At 42.7% G+C, this 24,878-nt stretch overlaps 1 protein-coding gene across 4 annotated transcripts in view; it reads left to right on the top strand.

Annotated features, from left to right (window-relative positions):
* Window positions 1-24,878, top strand: part of AIG1 (androgen induced 1) — a 102,647-nt gene that overhangs the window by 40,778 nt on the left and 36,991 nt on the right. Inside the window, exon 4 of one of the 4 annotated variants that reach the window (XM_066611257.1) lies at window positions 629-1,172. The exons of the other annotated variants lie outside the window; for them this stretch is intronic. Within the exon in view, the coding sequence (XP_066467354.1) occupies window positions 629-649 (21 nt within the window). The 3' untranslated portion in view covers window positions 650-1,172. Of the gene's footprint in view, window positions 1-628; window positions 1,173-24,878 lie in introns of those variants that run through there. 4 annotated transcript variants of the gene reach the window in all.

Genomic DNA, 24,878 nt, shown 5'->3' on the forward strand with positions numbered 1-24,878 from the left:
ATGCAGCACACTTCCCAAAGGCCCTGCAATGCCAGTACTGGAAAGCACTGACATAAGGGGTTAGGATTGCGCCCTAAGTCTACAGATTGAATATCATTTGTACCAGTGGACGTATTTCACTCTCTGTCTCCATAACATCTGCTTTCCTAAGAACATGGACTCATCAGGTGCCCTCACTGTTAATGCAGATGTGGCTTAACTGTCAACCTACCATCCACTCACCCATTAACCTCGAAAAACCCAAGCCAGCAATTTATATAATGCTTTTAACATTGTGCAGCATAATCATGCCATCTCCCAAATCATCAGTTGTTTCTTGCCAGTATTTTAATTGCAGGTCAAAAACAGAGAACATTTGTATGACAAGAGTCAGATGGGGTGACAGAGGGTAAAATAGCAACAGAGAATGGGTCCCTAAGGGTTTACTAAATATTTGTCCTTTAAAATATGTGGATTTCTTGGTTAATTTAAAACAAATGTAAGTTTGGAGTGCTATATTGGCTGGCATCCAAGAAGCTTTCAGAGTTTTGTGCTGATCCTAAACAATTTACTTGGTCTAAGTATAAGTTATTTCAACAGCATTCATTTCAAGTATGCAGCCTTACTACTCCATCCTCTCCACTTATAGGCCCCCAAACCTCAGGAGTGAATTATCAGGGGCCACGGAAACATACTGTGGGAAGGGGTGTGTGGCAAAATGGCCTTCTGGAATCTTACTGCCACACATTGTTCTACAACCAATATTTGCTGCAGTACAAGGAAGTGGAGTTTGGAGAAGACTTCATCATCAGTTTATACACCTGTACAATAGACCCAATGTCTTGAGCAAGATAAAAGCACATAAGATGGAATATTAAGAACATAAGAACAGTCCCACTGGATCAGCCATAGGCCCATCTAGTCCAGCTTCCTTATCTCACAGCGGCCCCACCAAATGCCCCAGGGAGCACACCTGATAACAAGAGACCTGCATCCTAAGTCTTGGGGCACATCGCTTTTCACTTTTCTCCATTGTGAAAATTGCCCATTGACACCCACTCTCTGTTTCCTGGTCTTCAACCACGTCTAAATCCAGGAGAGGACCTGCCCTCTAATTCCCTGACTGTGAAGTCTTTTCAGTAGCCTTTGGTGAGGGACCGTGTCGAATGCCTTCTGAAAGTCCAGATATATAATGTCCACGGGTTCTCCCACATCCACATGCCTGTTGAACTTTTCAAAGAATTCTAAAAGGTTCGTGAGGCAAGACTTACCCTTACAGAAGCCATGCTGATTCTCCCTCAGCAAGGCTTGTTCGTCTATGTGTTTTGAGATTCTATCTTTGATAAGGCATTCCACTATCTTACCTGGTATAGATGTTAGGCTGACCAGCCTATAGTTTCCTGGGTCCCCCCTCTTTCCCTTTTTAAAGATTGGTGTGACATTTGCTATCCTCCAATCCTCTGGCACTGTGGCCGTTTTGAGGGACAAGTTGCATATTTTAGTCAAGAGATCAGCAACTTCATTCTTCAATTCCTTAATAACTCTAGGGTGGATGCCATCAGGGCCCAGTGACTTATTGATCTTTAATTTATCAATGAGGTCTGAAGCATCTTTTCTTTAACCTCTATCTGACTTAATTCCTTGGTCAGGAGGGGCCGTTCGGGCAGCGGTATCTGCCCGAGGTCTTCTGCCGTGAAGACAGATGCAAAGAACTCATTTAATTTCTCTGCCATCTCTAAGTCTCTTTTATCTCCCCTTTCCCTCCCTCACCATCCAGAGGGCCAACTGCTTCTCTGGTGCTTTTAAAAATAAAAATAAAAATTTTATTTTTAAAAATAAAAATTCTGCTTTTATTAAGTGTGCACCTTTATTTATTTATTTATTTATTTATTTATTGCTCTTACCTAGATCCTGTGTCCTAATTTACTGAACCTTTAGATTATGTTCTAACTTAGATTAACTTTCACTTGGGTTCAGTATAGGGTTAATTTAAACCAAGTAGAAAAACTTGCTTTCCACTTTATCCTCCTCTGTTTTATTTATTTTTCCAAGTGCCTGTACTTTGGGCTCTTACTCAGAAGTAGGACTCTGCCCCTGCTCAGAGTAGACCTCTGTACGCACTTACGTATTTATTTTTATTGCCCTCAGCTAGGTCCTGTGCCCCAACTTGCTGGACCTTAGAATTCCTCCCTCAGGTTAGATTAGGTGCTAACTTAGGTAAAGCTTAGGTAAAGCTAAGCTAAAGGTAAAGCTAATTTTCAATGTTGATCTAAGGTTGATTTAAGGTTAGAAGACAAAGAGTTAGAAAGAGTACACTTACCTTCTTCTCTTCTTCCTCTCCTCTGCACAACTCAAGGAGACTTCCCTCTCCTTCTCCAAAACTCAGAGGTCCACTTGCCTTCCCCTTCTCCTCACACAGATGCTAAACTCACGGTGCCTTACCTGGCACTTTGTTCCTGAGGTACATGGTGTCCCAGGGGCCACATGTGCTTTCATATTTTTGATGAAAGGATCTCTGTGAGGCACACAGCACCAGATCTCAAAGCAGACAGTATTAAAAGCTGACAGGAAGGGGTACATAAAAATGCAACCATTTAGAAGTGTGAGATAGGGAAAGATGGACAGGACCTAGTAGAAGGGGGTAAAGAGGGTAATTTGTATTCAGGCCCAGGGTCAAAAAGGGGACCCAGGAACCAAAGGAGGAGACCCAGAAATTTCCTGGGATCTTATTTTCCTGTCTCCTCAGACTTGTTGCCCACATGGGATGCTGGGGACACTACCATGAGCATGCGGCTGCAGCTGCTGGCAAGCCATATATGCTGGGCTGAGGAAAGCATATGCGACAGCACAGTGTCAAATCTGGGATGAAACTGGCAGCTACAGTAGCTCTTTGGCTTGTGAATCTGCTTACAATGAAGAAGCGTATAGATCAGGGACACAGCTGCAAGACTACAGCTGCTGCAGAAGCAAGTTTTCGTACACACAGAACACTTCCCATTCTAGTGTGAGCCTAGATATGATTATGCTAATTTTCTGCATGATTTTCTATATTTAAAAGATTTTAGAGAGACTTCGGAGTGTGTTTGGTTTTCCATATTACTGTATCTAGCTGCCAATGCCACCTGGATGGGTAGACCTGGGCTCCAAAGTCTTTTCCAGCTGTTTCCACCTTCCCCCCATCCTGTTTCACCCTTCTCCCTTTGCAAAGGGGGGTTAAAAGAAACCCCTTTGTACCCCCTGATAAAATTCCTCTCAGAGGTCCTCTCAGAGGCCCTGATGATGGACTCAGATGGGTCATGGGCTGTTGTGCCTGTGAGATCAGAGAATAAAGTAATGGTAACTCCTTGAATTATGCATTATGCATTAAAGTGAGCTTCCTGACAATGCTTTAGGATTTCATCCTACCTACTAATTGTTAGATATGCCCTTGTTTTTATGGACAATTAGGATCTTGCATTGTGGGCCAAAATGAAACACAAGCAATGCCAGGACAATTTCCACATAAGGAATCCTCCATTGCATGCTTACTTGACATTCTAGGCATCAGAGAACCTTAAGGCCCAATCCTAACCTTGGCCAACCTTGTGTGATGCAAGGATGCTGATGCACTACATCCAACAGGCCAACATCGGACCAGGCTGGTGGGGAGAGATAAGTTTAAAATTTTTAACTTACCTCCTCTGTCATTGCTTGGTCCCCAATGGGCCTACTCAGTGTGACGCCAGCTGTTTTGCTGATGTATACCTGTTAAGTCTGAGGAGGCATATCAAGCCCAGGCCAAAGGCTCTGGATTTCACTGACACCGAGATCTGCCCCATATCTGGTCCTGGCCATGATCTGCCCCTACTGCCATGTTATATGCTCCAGTGACTGGTCTACTGCCCGCCGCTGCCAGGATAGAGCTTACTGGCTTCCTTGCTATCAGCCCATATGATGCAGTGGTGCATTGTGAGATCCACCATAGCATTACAACGATAGAATTGGTCCATGACTATCGTATTGTTCATTTTATGGCATTTTCAGCATTGAATTGTTCTTCTTATTGAAGTAGTCAGAAAGAAATGAGCTGGCTTTATGTTAAAAGAAAACAAAATCTTGTGTGGAAGCATGGCCTGCTTTTATGGAACTAGAAACTTGATAATTGTAGGAGTGATGTGCCAGTACGTTATAATTTAATACTTGTATAAGATTTTTCCTGTTACGTTTTTTTAAAGCAGAATAGTAACACACAGCCCAATTCTAACCAACTTTCCAGCATGAATACAACTGCAGTGCAACCCCAAGGTAAGGGAACAAACATCCCCTTACTTTGAGAAAGCCTCTGTGTCTGCTCCACCTCACAGAATGCAGTGTGTAACCCATTGGCATGGCTGCACTCGAGCTGGAAAGTTGGTTAGGATTGGGCTGTAGGAAGGAATCCGAAATCCTTGATTGGGGTTAACAAAATGTGAAAACAGACGTTTAAATGGTTATGTAATCTTGTTTTGTACAGAAGGGTAAATGGGGCAATCTTCTGCACACGTTGTTTTTCAGATGCTTGTCCTTAAGATGAAGATTTCAGAGTGTGTGATGCATCCAGCTTACACATGCAGTTACCATCTGTCCCAATGTTATTTTTAATAGTTAGCAAGTCTTGCACATTTAATAAATCAGGACAAACGTTGATCTAATGCCAAAGAAAGTACCAGGTCTCCAGAGCATCTTCATTGAAAAATGATTTAGACTAAATGGGATATAGTAAAGCGATATGAATGATGTTCTTGTGGAACACACCAGTGAAGCCAACATTTCTATTGATTTTTTTTTTATTTTTTTTGTGGTCAGGATTTAAGCAATAGTTCTTTGGTCTAATCATTTTAGGTGTTTTGCCTTGATTGCTAAAAGTTATTGGCAAACTGGCAGAATTGGAATGAGGAAATGGGAACTGAATAATTTACTGTGTTCCACCATGCATTCCCAATTAACTGATCTTCTTGGTTCAACCATAGCCATAAAGTCCTAGGCCAAACTGTTCATTTGCAGACCAGATTGTCTGGATACATTTCATGTAACAAGACTATCTCTTTCTAGACTGGTAAAAGTGGCAGCTGCTCATAGGAGAGAATAAAACCCTCCAGTGTAGATCATTGCAGTGATTTGGCTGCAAAGAAAAAAGGTAAGGGAACAAACATTCCCTTACTTTGAGGAGGCCTCCATGAGTGACACCCAACTGCAGAATGCAGCACACGTCCCATTGGAACCGCTTTGTCAGTGCTAGAAAGTACTGACATAGGGCGCAATCCTAACCCCTTATGTCAGCGGTGACAATGGGACATGTGCTGCATCCTGCAGTTGGGTGTCACTCACGGAGGCCTCCTCAAAGTAAGGGAATGTTTGTTCCCTTACCTCAAAGCTGCATTGCCCTTATGTCAGTGCTGGAAAGCCCATAAGGGATTAGGATTGCGCCCTAAGATGCAAAAGAACAATTGCATAGAATATACAAATATTTCAAGTGAACTCATTTCACTACTAAATATCCTTTAGAGAAAATGCTGTAATTCTAAATACTGCAAGTTTAAATAATGGTAACAGTTACATATGGGTATTCATTGCTGATTTGGACTCAGTTCTGTCCAACTTTCCTGCACTCTTGCAGCCTTGCCAATGGGGCACATGCTGCATCCTATCGTGGGGAAACAGTTACAAAAGCCTCTTCAAGGTGAGGGCTGCATTGCAGCTGCATGTGTGCTGGAAAGTTTGGTAGGATTGGGCCTTCTACCATTAATTTAAGGACAAATTCACATTTTAAATGCTTTTAAAAGTTAGTGGCACAAACTAATCAACCTGAGCTCACTTAAGTTGTATGGCTCAGATGCATGAGTATGTGGGATGTGGCCAAATAACTCAAAAGGCTGTCTCTGCAGAAAAAGAGAATAATAGGAGGGGGGGGCTGATACTGCTGATTACTGATAGTAAATGGCAATAGATAGACTTAGATTGCAGCCTTGAAAAAAATGGGACTTCTGAGAAGACATGCCTAGGCTTGTGCTGTTAGTGTTTCAAGCTCTTCCTCTTTCTTAAGGGCAATCTGTATATGAATGAGCTACTAGCATTTATATCTTCATTGTGATTGATGTCACCATTGCTCTGAGTAAGAGCAAGAACTTGAGTTGCATAGAGTAGGAATCCATACAATCAATATTTTATGTCTGTAATCAGCAATGCTTTTTTTATTCAGCAACAGGATGTGCTAGTTAGGTTTCCCATTCCCTGTAATGTCTTGTCATGCAGTCTTATAGTTCTGTACTTACATGGCCTATTTGTAAAAGCACCAACCACCGTTGTCCTGCATTTTCCATGCTGGGACTTCCCAGAGGCACTTTGTAAGCCCTTTTTTCAAATAAATGGATACTGCACAGTAACAGTGCTTAGTGGTTTGCACTTTTAGTAGATTTTACTCTACTTGTCAGACATTTCACACAATTATAGAAAAATGGCACTTTTCAAAAACGTCCATTCCAACAATTCCAGAAAGAAAATAACTTTTTTATGGTTAAGGTTTGCACTTGTAGCAAATAGCATTGTATTATCCTCAGATTCTTTATTGGTACACATCAGCTGAACGTACGAAGGTGTTTTCTACAAAGAAGGAATGTTCTCCTTTGCATGCATTGCAGCCTGCTTAGCCTGCCTATTTAAAATTCACAAAAATTGCGAATATGACTTAATCAGACCACAAATATTTTTTAGCATTCCAAGACATTTCATTTATTTGTGTAATTTGCTGCTATAGCAACTGGATTCCACCACTTGTCAAATTTTGCTGCTGGTGGTGGTGTTCGGTTTTTTTCCCCCTTGCAGACCTACTTGGTTTAAGCTTGGCAGGCAACCATTTTTTCAATTGAAGACATATGCACAGACTGAATGTCCAGCAATTCTACTCCCCCAAGATGTCCTTAAGAGAGTTACATTTATTTCACATAAGGGCACTACTGCACCAATTAACTTTGGCTACTATATGGTGATGGTGAGTTAGATAATGAATCCTTCTAATCTATGTACTATTCTCTTTGCACTTGAAAACAATTGGGAAAAGCAGTGCATTCAGATAATAAATACATAGGTAATATGGTTGCTACAGCGCTGATCTACACGTACATACAGTTTTTGGAGTACCAGTGGTCTTTCTTCAAAGGTTCTGGATACTCTTCCTCCTCACCTGATTCTTGCTTACCACCTGATTTCATGTACACCATGGTAAGTCTCCACTTACTAAATGGTTGTCACACCTGACAGTGTGAGCCAGGAAGTAGAGTATAGGTAAGATACCTGTGCAGGTGCTACCTAGGGCAGCTGCCTGCTCTTCAGAGGGTTTTGCTTCTGCACATCTTTTTCCCCCATGCTGTTTGCTGATGTGGTCCTTCTTGCTTTCTTTATTTGAACTGCTTGCTCCTGTGCAGTGGATCACAATGAATGGTGCCAAGTGCAAATGTCTAGTTAGTTTATGCTTGGAGAAGCTTAGGCAGTTATTATCTTGAACTGAGACATTCACTATCATGATGCTTGAAGACTCTGCCTAGGAGCTCACTTGCAAATAAAGCCAAAGGGGTTATTGACAGAGCAGTTTGTACTCTTCACTAAAATGTCAAATCAAGAAAAGTTGAATTTTGGAACTTGTATATATTATACAACTAGAACAGATGTGTAAATTTTCCATATTTTTTTCTGCCATTCAGGGCATTAGAAACTCTTCCCCTGGCACCACATTGAAACTCTTATTCATACACATTTCTGGTTTCTGAGACTTCACAAGACATTATTCATATATTTTCAAGCCTAATGGCTAGACACCTATTTTGTGTGTGTGTTTTTTTAAATAAAAAGTGAGATTTTTAGGGCCCAGTCCTATCTGACTTTCCAGCACTGATGCACCTGTGCCAGTGGGGCATGCACTGCATCCGGTGGTGGAGGAGAGGACCAGTCACAGAGGCCTCCTCGAGGTAAAGGTATGTTTGTTCCCTTACTGTAAAGCTGCTCTACAACTGAATCAATGCTGGAAAGTTGGTTAGAATTGTGCCCTCAGTAACTGAAGTCAGAATACTTGCTCTGCTTTTCCTGTGTATACATAGGAGGCTGCCTTATACTGAGCCAGATCATTTATCCATGTAGCTCAATATTTTCAACACTGATAGGTAGCAGCTCTCCAAGGGTTTAGAGAGGAAATTCTGTCTGCCCTACCTGAAGATGCCAGGGGTTGAAACTGGAACCTTCTGCAAGCAAAGCAGGTGCTTTTGCACTGAGCTTTTCCCCCTCCCCAGTCACAGAATGTTCATACAGACCTGCCTATCAGACCATCAAGAGTGTCAGCTCTGGCAGGAGCCTCAGGAAACTGGGTCCCATGGAAGTTACCAAGTTATGATACAAGTTATCAAGTTGCTCTTCTGTGCCTATTTCCCATTATTGTCCTCTGGCACAGATGGAGTCTCTCAGCTATCTATGCACAAATGGGCATGTCCCTGTGAGGCCCTTTCATTTTGTGTATGCGTGACACCAGGAAGAGGAGCAATGATGGTGGCAGACTCAAGACTCAGACTCAAGACTCTACCTGAACACAGGCTGGAGCTCATTTTAGGGCCTATTCTGTGGCAGTATCCTCAACTACCATCACATACACGGAGAGTCATCCAGCAGAAAGTACTGTGCTGCATGAGGTCTATTCTATCTGGCTCACCAGTAGATTGGAGAAAGTCCACAGTAGTCTGCTGTGATATGTTTGTATGACATTTTGCCAATAAAATCGCTTGAATCCATCACAACTTGGATTCCACATTGACAATTTCTAGGGCAAAAGCACCCTTTGGCATATTTCAGCCCTGATTTGTGGGATACTTTTCAGTTTGTAGATCATGAGGATGCAGACACACTCCTTTTGAGTGTCAGGCCATCTGCCCCCCGGCTTGCTTCTTGCCCAACATGGCCAATTAGAACTGCCTAGGAGAGGCTGGCCAAGTGGACAAGGGGATTGGTAAATTCATCTTTGAGGGAAGGGGTACTGCCATTGGTATTAAAATGGAGGGGGTGGTGATTTGCCCCCTCCTGAAGAAGCCCTCCCTGGAGTCCACCATGCGGGATAATTACCAGCCAGTTTCAAACCTTCCATTTCTGGACAAAGTGATCAGACAGGTGTTTCAGCTCCAGAGGGCCTTAGATGAAGTGGATTATCTAGATCCCTTTCAATCCAGCTCCTGGAAGGAGATGGCCTTGGTCACCTTGGTGGGGAATGTCGGAGACTAGACAGGGGAGTGTGTGCTGGACCTCTCAGCAGCTATTGATACTATTGACCATGGTATCCTTCTGGGCCCTTTGGCCTGGTTGGGGGCACCGTTTTGTGGTGGTTCCACTCCTTGGCCAAGAGATCCTAGTTGGTAATGCTGGGGGGACACTTGTTTGACACCTTGGCCCTTGGAGTGTGGATTGCCATAGTGTTCAATTTCGTCCCCCATGTTTTTCAATACCTACATGAAACTGCTGGGAGAGGTCATCAGGGATTTGGAGTAGGGTGCCATCTGTATACTGTTGACACTCTGCTCTATCTGTCATTTCCACCAGATACCAGGGTAGATGTCAAGGTCCTTGAATGGGATCTGGATGAAGACTAACAAACTGAAAGTAAATCTTTCCAGAGGTTCTCCTGTTTCTGGTTTGGGAAGCCATGATGCTTGAAACATCTGGTGAAACATCAATGAGGTGTTCAATTTATTAGAAAAGCAGTTCTTAAAAAATGCACTCAGGACAACATCTGAGGCCCTACTCCACATTCCCTTGCCATCAGAAGTGGGTTGGGTGAGGATATGGGTGAGGCCTTCTCGGTCATAGTACCATGACTCTAGAACAGAGATGGGCAAACTTTCAACATTAGGAATCCTGGACCTTTAACAGCTGTTCCTGATGAAATTTCCCCTCCTACACAATTGTTAAAGGTCTAGGATCCCTAAATTTGAAAGTCTGCCCACCCCACCTCTAGAAGGACTTCCCAGGGCAAACAGTCTGCAACAGTTAGTCTGCATTCGCAGTTGAATAGACGGGTCTGTGCCTGATGTTGGTTAGCTTATGAAGTACTTTACTAATACTTCTTCGTTCAGATGTTAGATGCTGCATCTTAACACTAATTCATCTTCCCCCTGGAACTAACAAATAAGGAACATTGTGATAACATAAAAACTCAGTTCTCCGTTATCTAGCATAGGCTAACATTTCAATGACATCATTAACTAAGCTTCCCACAGGACGTAATTGAATTTGTTCATTGGGATATTTTTAATTTTATGTTCCCTTGGACCTTTCTGTAAATTGGCCATACATCTAAATCTGCTAAATCATAGCCAAACAAATTTTTGTGGTATTTTCTGAACAGTTATGAGGTATTTGTGATGGAGATGAAATGTGCATAGCAATAATATTTCTGACAAAAAAGAACAGAATGTTGGGTTTAATGTTTTTGGTCATATTGTGTGTGTTCCCTGGGAGATAGCAAGGCTTCCTAAATCACCATGTTGCTGTGTCACATGGTAATATTCAGAAATACAAAACTACTAATGTAGTATCTTTCTCCAGAAGAGAGAGAAAAGCGTTCACAGCTGGTAGAGCCACAGATACACAGACTGACTCGCCTTTAAAGAGTAGTCAACTTGCTTCTTAGCACTGAGCGGATTCACTTACAGGAAAGCCACTCCGCTTGTGTAACCATTCATCTATAGAGAGCTCCAGTTCGAGGGATCACCTGGCACAAAGGCTTGTGACTTGTCCCCTGGAGAGGTTATAGCAGCAGCTCAAAATCAGGAGTGCCTCTTGCATTTTCTGAAGTGAAGAAGAAAGGCAATAAACAGCTGAACCTTATTTAAGAAGCTCCTTCTGTCATATATGAAATGGGGTCAATTTAAGGGAAAGATTTAAAAGAAGCGACAGAGGAAACCACATATTGAACTGAGGAGGTGATAATAGTAGTCAGTTGGAGAGAGCCAAAGAACACTGAGGTGCTAATTATATGTGCTATACATTGCTAGGAAGAAAGCTTAAAAGGGAAAAGAAAAATATTTCAAACTGTACAGAGAGCTTTGGAAGTCCGACCTTTCATTTATCCCAACCAGGCACTGAAACTTGCAGTTTCATTTGATTTCCTGTTAAGTTGCCATGAAGGTAATCATTTGTACAAAGAAATGTTTCTCCTTTTCTGTGCAGCTGCATGTTCAGATTAAGTGTTCTGAATATAAGTATTTTTTACCTTCCATTTATAAAACCTGTATGTCATATTATTTATTATACATTTTTCAGTATAAACACATACCCAAAGTACTCCTGTGAGGGGTCACAGGCCTTGACTGAATCTTATTTGTTCTTGGGTATCTGTTTGCTGGAAAGCTATATTATTATGCACCAGAAACATTTGATCACACTATCAAAGAAGATTCACCGGTCAGAACATTTTCATGGCACAGATCCAAAGGAGTCTGCAACTCGTTCTGAATGCCCAAGGGCCTAACATTGTATTACTTAGACAGCAGCATTCCAACATGCCACATAGTCTGTCGTTTGAAAATGGAGTGACTTCCAAGTTTGTGAGATGGCATGACAGAAACTACTGTTTAAAGGAAACTACTGTTCAAAGTCAGAAACCACTGTCCATATTCTGAAGCCCTTAGGCATTTCCAAAGTAACTTGTCATAGCCTAGAAGCTTTGCTTAATATTATTGATTGACATCATGATATAGTATACTCCATGTGGATATATCCTGAATACATACCATGTGACACCAACATTGTAACAAAATCAGGTGAGCAATGGGAGGAAAAAAGACAATATTCCCATTTTAATATAGAGGAAAGAGCAGAGATATGGAGACATTATATAATGTTTCTGGTCGGTCAACCTATTTGTATTTCATGGGGGCATATATTAATTCAGCTTTACTAAGTATCCCTGTCCATTCACTGAAAACAATATTTTGCCTTTATCATCAGGAAAAGAAGGCTTCATTCAGTGTGAAACAATGCAGGCACAGCGCCGATTGCCTGAAAACAATGTCTTGCCACTGGAGAGCCAGGGTCTCATTCTCAACACGTGCACCCCAATCTTGGATTTATTCCCCCACTGCCCTTCTTTTAACTGTGGCCTGTCATTAATTACAGTGTGGCTATTGTGCTCACCTTGGTTCTCATCTTCATTGGGGTTTTGCATTACCTTAAAAGTCTTCTGCAGACCGCTTGTGAATTTTGAAGAAATTAGTTGTGTTAGACTGTTCTATTGATCTTTGCAAGTCACAATTACGAGACATATCTCTGTCAATCGTTTGCAACTGATTTTCACTGAAGAAAAGTGCAGTGGCTTTTCAGCATTCACTTGTTTTGGAGAAAAATAAAATGAAATTGGAAGGGTTGCGAACACATTCATCTTAGACATCAAAGCTTGCATTTGCTTTTGAGAATAACCCCATTCCGATAAGAGAGCAGTGTTTACTAGTCATTTCCCTAATGCTGTGACTTAATTGGCAGTATTACAAATATTCACAGCTGTACAAATGGTGTTACTGAGCTCACAACAGCCATGGATACCTGCATACTTTCATTGCTCTTCCTATGTGCAATTCATTTTTTCTGGAAATAACATTACTATATATATAGTATCATATATATACTGCATTTGGAATATATTTCATGTGATCCATGATTTATATCACCTGTATGCTAGAAGAGCAGTGTGCCCAGTAAAGGCAAAAGAGGACCTTGAAAGTTTCAGCCTGTTTGTTTGATAACTTTTACCAATACAAAAATAGATTGCTTTAATTTTTTGGCACAAAAACAACCTATGATTGACATGTTTGGCTCCCTGCATCCTTGAGTGTCCTCTTATTTGGCTAGATTGCCCTTTCCCTCTATTTCCTTTGCACATGCTTTTCTTATTACTCTTTCACTCTCAGACACAGCTTTGAAAAAATGTCCTTATGGTAAAATTCATTTTTTTTTTTTAAATGAGCCTCATCCAGTGTTAGAATTCTAGTTCCTTACACAAAATGTGAAGAAAAGCTGTTTAAAATGTGCATGACAGATGGATCTATAGAAAGAAACCCAGAGTGGGGGGGAATCCTAGCAGTTTTGTTCAATAATGTAATATTTGCTTTCACAAAGTAACTTTGTTCTACAGCGCAGGTCTCCACCAGCAAAATCTTAACAGAATCACTGTCTTGATTGATTGATATTGTGGAACAGCGCCACTTATGGGCTGGATATCTTGCTTATACTATAGTATAATTATTACAATATGTCTGGTTTTTCTTGACAATGTCAATGGGCAAATAAAATTGTATTAAAAACATTTTAACTTGTTCTGAAAGGGAAACCACCCATGCTGTGGGAGACAAAAAGGATTTCTCAATCGCAAACTATTCCATTTTACATAAGAGGATACAGCTAATGTGTACCTAAGAATTTATTCACAGATTGCAAGAACTCTTCCAAAACAGATAATTTCATTTGCAACTTTATTTATAATTTAATAATCTGCATTTTATGGTTATGGTTGTGGAGCTGCCACCAATTCAAGGCAAAGCCCAATAATATTTTGAAGTCGCAAGTTGTAATCTGCTGAATCCCTCTTGTGACTGAAATTAGCATTTTACAGGATACTAGTGAGGCTTGAAATAAAGATTTATGAGAAGTAAACTTGTTGTAAACCATCTCAATTACAGTTCTCAGCTCATGCTTTTCTCTTAATGTTTAAAAGATTTTTAAGTATTTGCAGCGCAATCCTATCTTGCTCTGGAAGAGGCAGGCCATGAGGCCTGTGCTGTATCCATTGCAAGAAAGGGGCCCAAAGTGGCTCAGCTGGAGGTAAGGGGAAACTCTTCCCCTTATCCCTGGGTAAGCCACTGCGGCCTCAATGGGTCTCCTTGGACTTGCACCACCTCAGGAAGTGGCAAAAGTTCAAGGAGAGCGGAGCGGCTTGTAGCTGCTCCGTGCTGTTCGGGAATGGGGGCTAGGATTTGGCATATCTGCTGGGTTACAGCCCTGCCTCCCGCTCCCCACCTGCCCCCGGGATCACCTTCTGCCCTCCCTCCCCCCTTCCCCAAACTCCTCCCTGCTGCCTCCTCCCCACCCCAGAATGCCCTCCAAAGCTCAGCCGATGCAAGCCTCCCCTTCGAGGTGAGCACAGGGGCTGGATTCAGCCTCCACGGGCCGGCGTGCGTCCCAGCGCCTGCCCAGCCAAATCTCAAGGAGGCAAAAACGTGCCTTACGGCACATTTGTGACACTCCTGGACTGGCACAAGGGACTTGCGCCAGCCCAAAGGCACCTTAGTTTTGGCCCTTAAAGAATTAAATTTTCCAAAAAAAAAAAATTTTTTTCTTTTATATTTACTTGTTAGTATAACAACAAGATGCAGCCATCTCAATTGTTCAGCACATTTACTCAGTTGTTCTCAGTTCATGCTTTTCTTTTAATTTAGATTTGCTTGTTAGTGTAACAATCCTGCATACAATTAACCCTTGATTAGGGCCAGTGAACACAACCATTTTCTTCTATGCTACTTACTGATAGTCTTGACCCGTTGGCTTAGTTAATGTGGTGCGTGCATAAAACCTGCAGAAATTCTTGCAATCAAAGCCTCTGGAAAATGTTTCTGCCTGTATATGCCAGTCCAAAAGCTGCTGCATCTTGAAAAAGGTAGACTGCTGCAGCTCTTAGCATAAAATAGATCCAGTCCATCTGTTAGAAAACATGATAAGGAGAAATCTGGCCTTATTTTCAACATGACAAATTTGGCACTCACAAAGAGACACTGAAGACAATTTGTGCCTGCTCTTGTCTGGTAAAGTGGACTGTTTATGCTAGGAAGAAGTTTCCTTCGTATTTCTTGACAGTTCAACATTTTAACAGTTCTAAATACTTTTCTGTGCTACGCGTTGATCCAACTGTCAGCCAATTCACAGTCTTTGATATTATATACTGTTAAGGCTTCTGTTTCACAAGACTATGGAATAATGGGTAGCGATTGAACTGCCCTTGCAATATGTTGGGATTAAATGTTAGTTCCACCAGTGCTGGGAGTCATAAGTTGGCCACAAAGCAGACTCTGACAGCATACACTGCCAGAGTGCCAGCAGGAAGGTCTAAGTCTTATTTGATTCTCCTTATCCACAGCTTCCCTCAGGGATGATCCCTGTCCCCTTTCTCTCTTCAGACTTGTGCCAGAAAAATAGCTTGCACATGTCCAAGGAGACCCATTGCTAGGTGGGAGGCTTACGAAGGGGTTTAAATCCCCTTTCCTTCCAAAACCTCCTGCTCTGCCCTCCCCTGACTGGATATAGCATGTGCCTTTTTTGTGCAGCTGCACCAACAGGGGGGTAGGGTAGGATCGGGCTATAAATGTAGCTAATATGCTAGTAAGATGCTAATGTAATTGCATTTGTATTATTTATTATGATAATCTGAGGACCAACATTTTTAAAAGTAAGCTATTGGTTCTTGTAGTGTTCATGAGATTATTTTCTCCGCGCCCTTTTCTGGTAATTAACGGCCCTATTCTATGTAGGTCTACTCAGAAGTAAGTCCCACTGTATACATTGGGGCTTACTCCCAGGAAAGTGTGCATAGAATTATAGCCTAAGGGCCCAATCTTATACCCAGACTCAGAAGACCCTCGGGAGGCAAGGGGAGAGTAGGGGGCATTCCTTTGTATCAGAGGATTCAGCTGTCTGCAGGGGGTTCCAGAACGGAATCCCCCACGGATACGGGGGCACACCTGTACTCTTTAAATGGCACCCCTGCAACCAACAACGAGGTTTCTATTCCTTGTAGATGTTATATAAAGCAGCCAATCAAGCGATAAAGCAGTTAAAAGTGGTCCTGGATGTTCGGCTTGTAAGGCTTTATATGTCTACCTTATATTCAGAACATGTCCAGGAGTAACATGATAAATGTACTTATTTTAAAATTTTTGTAGGGAATTTATATCTGCCTTTAATAAAACACCACAAAATAAACACAAAGCAAAATATATGGAAGCAAGAGAAAAATCAAACCCTGGAGACAGCAGAGAAGCAATATGTCAATTGTATTGTTGATTCCCAAGACTGTTTCTGATAGTTGACTTTATCTGTGAGGGTTATGTGCAGAATGTTTTTTGTTATTGATCTGAATATTAAAATGTTAAAATAACCTAGGCCCCAAGAGAGGGCACTGAAAACTTGCTCAGGTAGGAATTTTTTTTAAGTCTCCACTATCAGTTGTGCTAAGAACGAAAGCAGTTTGCTGTTGGAGAATGAGGAACGTTGCTGAGTTTGACAATTTTGTGAGACATTTTTTAGTGCTGCTGCTGCTGTCTTTTCAGCACAGCTCCAATGACAATTCAAAGTTACTGTTCCAAGCCTCGCAACAGGACCAGTCTTTGTTTGCCTTTCACACTCAAACAAAAAAAGTCACACGTCAATTCATGATTGTGGCAATTCTCTGCTTTTTCACACTGAAGTGCTGTTTAAAAAAAAAAAGTGATGTGATGTCATATGCAATGAAGTTATCCACTTTCCAGAAGAGAAAGCAAGGCTAGCAGTCTGTCTTCACACTTCAAAATTAGAGCTTTGCAATGCAGTCTGAAATATGTGACCACCTGTCCATATTTCCCAAACATCTTGTGCAGCTGCTGGCAGTCAGTAGAGTAGGGGGAGGAAGGGAATTTCCTCTGAGATAATTGCTACTGAGGGTGGGTGGGTGGGTGGCAGTTGTGCCATTTTCTTCAGGCTCTCTTTTTTGATGTCTCAGTCATTATGCTGATATCTCACCTGAATCTTGCCTTATACACTGTATCTTCCCCTCTTTTTCCTATATATGTGCATAAACCCTCTACATTTTAAAAACTAATTGATTATTTGTAGTGGAACATTTATTCCAGTGAAAATTCTTTGAAAATATTCTAGGTTGCCCATGAGACTGTTTTTATTCCCTTTATTGTAGGAGTATTTGTTGAGTGAACTTCTGTTTTCTGAAATAACAGCACTTCGTTGCAGTGATTTCAATTTAGAATTATTCTATATGGGTGCTGTTTGTATGCCTTCCTATGCTTTTTACAGTTTAAAACCTGCTGATCTTGTTATATGATGATGTTATATGAGGATGCAGTAAAAGCACATTATCTTTGAAGTTGACAGTAACTGAATCCTAATATTGCAGGGAAACGCTGACCATAACAAAAAGAATTCAGTCAAAAAGAGGTGTATTAACAAACTTGTTGCAACACTGTCTGTGCTATACATTGTCAGGATATGGATTCAGAGGCAGACATGTGTAGAAGAACTCAGACCATGGTACAGACCCAAAAACAGGCAGCATGGGGATGAATGAAAAAACAAGGTAGCTTCTGCAGCAGCACTCTCAAAATGGCCCCTGATGGAGTGCTCTGTATAGTGTCGATGGCCATTATGCAACAGTGGAATTCGGTTCTGTTGTAGCAATGCACAGGATACTGCAAAGGTTTGGGCTGTTAGTGTACCGATGATTTTATGGGTGTTTTATGGCTTGCTTGATTTTTAAATTGTTGTACAGTGCTTTGAATACTCTGCTAAGCAATTGTTTTATTGTAAGAAAATATCTGAAAGTGTTTTATTAATAATAATCTGTAGCCCAGAGCATTTCTCATCAACTTCAGTTGGTGTGCCAGGAATCCCCTCTCCTGCAGTCAGAAGATCTTGCCATGCCTTGGGATCTTACTGTTGAAGTGCACTCAGGGCTGCAACGGAATTACCTCTGAAAAAACATTTGGTAACTACAGCTGGTGCAGAATGTGGCAGTCAGGTTGTTACAAGCATTCTTTTGATACAAGCATTCCACACTTGTACTTAAAAACTTAACTTAAAACGTTAGTTATCAGGCACAATTCAAAGTGCTGGTGTAGACACTTAAAGCCCTAACAGTCTGAGACCAGAATACCTGAAGGATCACTTCTTTTCTATATGATCCTCTTTGTATGCTGAAGATCTGCATCCAAGACCCAGCTGCAAGTGTTCCTGCTACTGAAAGTCAGGCAAGCAGTGATTGCAGGTGGGACTCCAGTGGTTTCTAGACTTTTGAATACCTTCCCCATAGAAGTTCCTCTGTTCCCACTCTTCATTTGGACTGTGCATGAAAACGATTTTATTTAGGTGCACCTTTGACAAAGCAGGGAGATAACACCATCTGTCTTTGAGTAGGAGGAGAAAGAGGAAGGTGAGCAAGGCAGGAATCACCATCACCTCAGCCTGCTGCTGTGCCAAACTGTGTTTTTTGTGTGTGTGTGTGTGTGTGTTCAGACTTGTAGAATATACATATAAAACAGGGATGCCATTTAAATCATGGCCTGTTTGGCAGTTCATCATATTGAAACAGCTATCCAGTTTTCTTCAGTCTTTGCAAGATGTAAGTTCCTATTTGGTGTATCTATAATTTTGAAGTATGGTCATAGAAGCTTAGAGAAGTAGCAATCTTGACTCTTCTCAGCATTACACAGTTCTGCTTGTTGAATGTAATGTGCAAGCAGCCCATTAATAAGCCATTACTTGGAAAGGTGATAAATGACTGAACAATTAGGGAAGGAACCTTTTCCCCTTGTTTGTAAAAAGATAAGCTCTTTCCATTAAAAATCTAAGAGGAATAAGAAAAAAAATTCCATATAAAAAGGTTCGCTCGTCTTTCCCTTAATGGCCTGGGTGGCTGGTATTTCTGCTGGCCTCTAAAATATTTTACCAATCATAATCTGGAACAAAGTTCTAAAGCAGTTCCAAGTCTTCCCTGAATTTGGATCCGTTGCTGGGTCTTGCTCCCTGGCTCATCCTTAACAACTGACAAAATATTTACTCTGCTTAGTACAGAAAAGGGTAACTTTTTCCAAAATATTATACAAGGTTCGAGTCAGGAAACAGACAATGAGGTAAAAAAAAAGAGTGGAGTTTGAATTTATCCAGCGAGCAATGTTGTTGAATCATTTTCCAGAGAGCCATGAGACCAGGAAATTGGCAACTCAGTGGACACTGTAGAGCAGTTTCCTAAGGTATTGCAGCAGAAGAAAAAGGGGATGCAGATAAGGAAGAGGCACCAGAATACAGCCACAGAGTTTCTGTTCTGTACATGTATATATGAATACTCAGGTGAATATGAAGCTTAAAAGAGAGGGAGTTCACAGCTTCATTTTAAATCCTATACTGATCATTTTTTACCGATTGGTTTCTGCTGTGTCACAATATATAACTTGGGAATATGAGCAAAAGGAAGCATGTGATGTATAGTTAGATCTTCGGAAGGACACACATGCCACATAAATATCCACCCTATTAAACGTCTAGGCAGTGCATTCCTGTGCATTTTTACATGGTAGTGAGTCCCACTCTGTTTATCAGTCCTTACTCACAGATAAGTTCACATGTTCTTGCTACCTTAATGTGACTGTCATAGCTGGTCTAGTAGTATTGTGGCCAAGAGACTGGGTTAAAAATCAGGAAGTCCCTGGTTTGAATCTTACCTGTGCCATTAACACACTAGATGGCCTCAGAAAAGGACTCTCTCCCAGTCTCAGTCCAACCCCACCCATCTGCAAGGTGAGAAAAATATCAACAAGGTACAATGAACGTGAAGCACTTTGGACACTCAGAAGTGCTGTATAAATGCTAAGCAGTAAAAGCAAAAACAAAAATCTACCTGTTACTCTATGCATTGTGTACATTCTTTTATCTTAGTACTGTACCCTTTGTTTGGACTTTTTTTCTCTGTTAACAAACACATCTGTTCTCTGTTAACAAACACGTCTACATCAGTGCAAAATTAGTGAAAGAAAGGAGCTTTTATCCTCAGAGTGACTTTTGCAAACAGAAGATGTTCTGTTGTGGAAGGAGGGGGTTGATTTTTTTTTCCCTAATTTGTCTGTTCCTTTTTAGTCCCCTGCTGTCCCTGAAACTCTGCTCCTGAAGGTCTCCCAGTTTCTAGGAACAGATTTTCAGGGGACTGATGAAGGAAGGGATCCTTGAAAACTAGCCACCCCACTCCACACCTTCTTCTGTTAGTTTAAAATCTTTCTTCATATCCAATCTACTATCTCTAGGCTGTACCTCGTTATAGTCTAGTATGTCTGGTACAAGCATTTTGCACAATTTGTTTGCTATATATAGATGTTAAGTGTGTTTTTTCCAACCCTATAAAAGCACAGAAATAACAGTTATTTAAGTCATCTGGCTCACAGGCAAATTATGTTGTTGTTGTTTTAGTTAACAGTTTTTTTGGCCAAATGTAGTTACCGTTATCATTGCATTTGTATGCATTGATGTCATGAACTATTGTTTTTCTCTTTGTTTCAATAAAAAAAAGTTAAACTAAGAAACTAAAACTGAAAGTCAAGATGCTAAGACTGAAATGCTATTCTTACTTACCTGGCAGGAAACCCCATAAACTATAATGGTGCTTACCTCTGAGTAGACATCGATAGAATTGAGCTTTAAATATCACAGTTTGAACAGAGATTTATGAGTTCTTTTAGAAAAAATGCTAAAGAGATTGATGTGACTTTGCATGGCTAGAGCTGCTCACTGCAGTTTCTCATCTGGCTACAACACTTAAAGAAGTACCGTATTTTTCGCTCCATAAGACGCACCTGACCATAAGACGCACCTAGTTTTTAGAGGAGGAAAACAGGAAAAAAATATTCTGAACCAAACAGTGTAATAAAATATTTAATAAACTATAACAGAATAACATTTGAACCATGTAAAGTGAACAGCAGTCAACAGTGGCATTAAGAACCATTATCACTGTCATTAACAAATGGAGAGACTTAAAGGTTTGAGTACTCTAGTTTTCTGGAAACCCCAAGAACTCATCGCTAGAGTCAGAATTTATGAAGTTCACAAAAGCAGGTGCACACAAATAGGGGATCACATTATCTTTCTGCTACAATGATGTTCTGCCAAATTCCAATCCACTGGGCCTCGTGCCCGCTTAAGGCTGATCAGTCCCCCTTGTGCAACTCACCAGTGCAGCAAGCAAAAGTGAGTCCAGTTCCAGTCCACAGATGCCAAGTAAATCAGTCCCATCAATCAGAGTTGCCAAATCAGAGTCCAGAGCCAATAAGCCAAATTACAGTCCAAGGTCAGGTTCCAGGTAGGTTAGTCAAATCCATCAGGGTATCCAAGTCCAGTCACAATCCACAGTCAGATTCCAAATTCAATAAACCCAGTCAGTCTCCTCTCCTACCTCCAACCTGCACTCCTTCAAAACCCACAAACCCTTTCTGCCTCAGGTACTCCTTATATCCCTGAGGGCCCTATTGCCTTCCAGTGGCTGCAGCTGTGCAGCAATCTCTGCTGGATGCCCAGGCCTTACCCTTAAAGGGGCCACTGCTGACACCACATCTACCTCCTCGACAGTTCTTCCGTGATTCCAATACAAATGAACAAGTGCAAAGTCCAACCACAACTTGAATTCTCAAGACACAACAAACCTCTGGATTTATGGTGATACCTGGGGCTTGTGCAATAAGCAAACACTGGCATTCTGACCAAGGAGACAGTTTTTTCTTTGTGATGGGGGGGGGGCTTACATTCAGATGCTGGATGAGGTGAGTGAAAGCGCCCTTCCCCTGCTGTGTGAGTGTGTGTGTGGGGGGGGGGCAGAGCATCTGTGTGTGTAAGAGAAGAGGGCAGCCTGTGTGTGAGAGAGAGGGGGGAAAGTGTTTGTGTTGCAGAGACGTTGTGATGCTCCAGGCTTGGGGGGGGAAAGAGAGGCTGTGATGCTCCAGGCTTGGGGGGGGGGGAAGCAAGAGTCTGTGATGCTCCAGGCTTGGGGGGGGAAGAGAGAAGCTGTGATGCTCCAGGCTTGGGGGGGGGGAAGAGTCTGTGATGTTCTAGGCTTGGGGGGGGGAAGCAAGAGTCTGTGATGCTCCAGGCTTGGGGGGGGAAGAGAGAAGCTGTGATGCTCCAGGCTTGGGGGGGGGAAGAGAGAAGCTGTGATGCTCTAGGCTTGGGGGGGGGAGCAAGAGTCTGTGATGCTCCAGGCTTGGAGGGGAAGAGAGAAGCTGTGATGCTCCAGACTTGGGGGGGGGAGAAGAGAGAAGCTGTGATGCTCCAGGCTTTGGGGGGGGGAGAGAGAGAGGCTGTGATGCTCCAGGTTTGGGGGGGGGAGAGAGAGAGGCTGTGATGCTCCAGGCTTGGGGGGGGAGAGAGAGAGAGAGGCTGTGATGATCCAGGCTTTGGAGGGGGGGAGAGAGAGGCTGTGATGCTCCAGGCTTGGGGGGGGGAGAGAGAGAGAGGCTGTGATGCTCCAGGCTTTGGGGGGGGAGAGAGAGGCTGTGATGCTCCAGGCTTGGGGGGGGAGAGAGAAGCTGTGATGCTCCAGGCTTTGGGGGGGGGGGAGAGAGAGTCTGTGATGCTCCAGGTTTGGGGGGCAGAAGAGAGAGGCTGTGATGCTCCAGGCTTGGGGGGGGGGAGAAAGAGGCTTTCCTGGGAGTAAGCCCCCTGACTCTAATGGGACTTACTTCAGAGTAGGCATGCACAGGATTGGGCAACGAGACTGCCACCCCACCCACGCTTTCCTGGGAGTGAGCCCCACTGATTCTGAGACTTACTTCTGAGTAGACACGCAGGCCTGGGTGCCCTCCAGTGTTGCCACAGTCCGCACCAGCACGGAGGGAAGGCAGGAGCCCCCCAGCCAGCTCAGCCTCTGACTGCCCGGGGAAGCAGAACAGAGCAGAGCAAGCGGGCAGGGGGCGGGGCCAGGGCCAGGGCGGAGGTTTTTGTTTTTTTTTTAGTATTCGCTCCATAAGACGCACACACTTTCCCCCCCCCCCACTTTTTGGGGCGGAAAAAGTGCGTCTTATGGAGCGAAAAATACGGTAGATTCTTTGATACCCTCTTGCTTGCTAAGGACCAGAATCAAAGATATTGAGAAAGACAGACAAAATACAAATACGGGACCAGTATTTGAAAGTTCAGTGCAGAAATTGGTTGACAACAGAAAATAATGGCCAAATCCTATTCAGAACACAATCCTAATCTGTGGCTAAACCACTGCAGCAGCAACTGTGCCGGCAAGTCACAAACTTGCCATAAAACATGTTTGCAAGTACGAGTACTTGAAAGCCAGCCGTGCTGGCGGAAAGGCCTGTGCTGGCTCGTTGGCACTGCATCCCAACCAACGGCCACCAGCAGAGATGAGTATTCTACCATGCAGTGGAGGGACAAAGGGAGGATGGTGGGAGAGCAGAACAGAGCTGGGGAGGGGGTGTTTCTGAGTGAGGAAGTGTGGGAAGGTGCGGAGCAAGCCTAGGAGGAGTTCATTGGTGGAAGAGACCAGCAAGTCCAGGAGGATTGGTGGAAGAGACCTCAACCATATTCTGCCCTCCCAGGCTTGAATGCCCTACACGGTGCTGCTCGCATTTGCACCAGTGATTTAGATGGCGCAAATTTGAGTAGCCCCACTGGGCAGGCTGGAACAAAACCGGAAGTGGGTCACAATCTTTATTTTAAGACATTCAGAGGCTTGGGGAGCCCTGTAGATGCATCTGCAGGCTCCCTGCACCCCCTCCCCCCGGCAGGCTGGTCCTGCAAGTAGTAAATTTAAAAAAAAAAAAAACCTTTTCGTCCCCAGCAGCAGCATGATCCTGGCAATTGTGCCTTTGCCCCACCCCTGCAACAACTTATGTGGTCCCCTACTTCGCTGTAGAAGCTTGGGAACCACTGGTTTAGTGCCTTTCCAGCACTGGGGTCATGTCCATTGTCTGAAGGGGAGGTTGGGGGGAGATCCTATTCCCCATTTGTTAACCATCTGTGCTCCCCTTCCTCTCTTCAGACATAAACCAGCAAAATAGCTGGTGTAGGCCAAGACGACCCATAGGTGGTCAGAAGGCCTATTGAGAGGTAAGTAAAATAGTACTTACCTGTCATTGGACTTCAGGTCACCCCCTACTGTAGCATGCGGAGTGTGCTTGTTGACACTGCTGAATGCAAGTGGCACGGGATAGGATTGGTCTATGAGCCTTATTATGTAGAAATAGTATGATGGGAGAGGACTCACTCACTAACATAGCTCCATATTATGTACTGCCTACAGCAGTGAGATTGTATTATGTATGGTTCTGGGCTGCTATTGAGCCTTGTGCACATTTGGTGTACCAATCATCCTCAACTGACTCCGTTTTGCTCACATGTAAATAAACAAATCACTAGGTACTTATGTAGAGGTTATCCAAAGTTTGGTGTGAAAATTTTTCATATCACCAATTTATGAAGTGAGCCAGGAAATAATATATATTTGCAGGCCCCATGGAGTTCCCACCATGTTGACATGGCTTTAGGTAGCATTCATACCACACCCACAAGATATGAAGGAGTCCTCAGTGTAGTTACTTGTGAATAACCCAGATTTCATCTTGGCTATACTTCTTAGGTTTGATATGCATCTCATGATGGAGAGAGGCATTCTGGGAAGGAGAAGTTCAGTCCCTACTTCTGTAACATTCACATGAACAAATAGTGCCAGTTGCATTAATCCTCTTAAATCAGCATTCATAGTCCTACATCTTTCCTGTTAACACCTCTTTGTGTGAACTGTAAGAGTGTGTGAATTAATGTGAAAGGATTCCATGAACTTTGCTTCAAATATCTGTGCTAGTGCAGGTATGTCTAACAGCATAACACATATTTCCTCAGAAGCTTGCATACTCAAACAGAAATAAGCAAAAGACTTTCGGGCCCAATCCTATCCAGTTTTCCAGCACCGGTACAGCCGCAATGCATCCCCAAGGTAAGGGAACAAATGTTCCCATACCTTAAGGAGGCCTCTGTGGCTACTTCCCCACCACAGGATGACATGCACGTCCCATTGGCACAGCTGCACCAGCAGTGGAAAATTGGTTAGG

The sequence above is a fragment of the Tiliqua scincoides genome, chromosome 1 (genome assembly GCF_035046505.1).
Source record: "Tiliqua scincoides isolate rTilSci1 chromosome 1, rTilSci1.hap2, whole genome shotgun sequence".
Lineage (NCBI taxonomy): Eukaryota > Metazoa > Chordata > Lepidosauria > Squamata > Scincidae > Tiliqua > Tiliqua scincoides.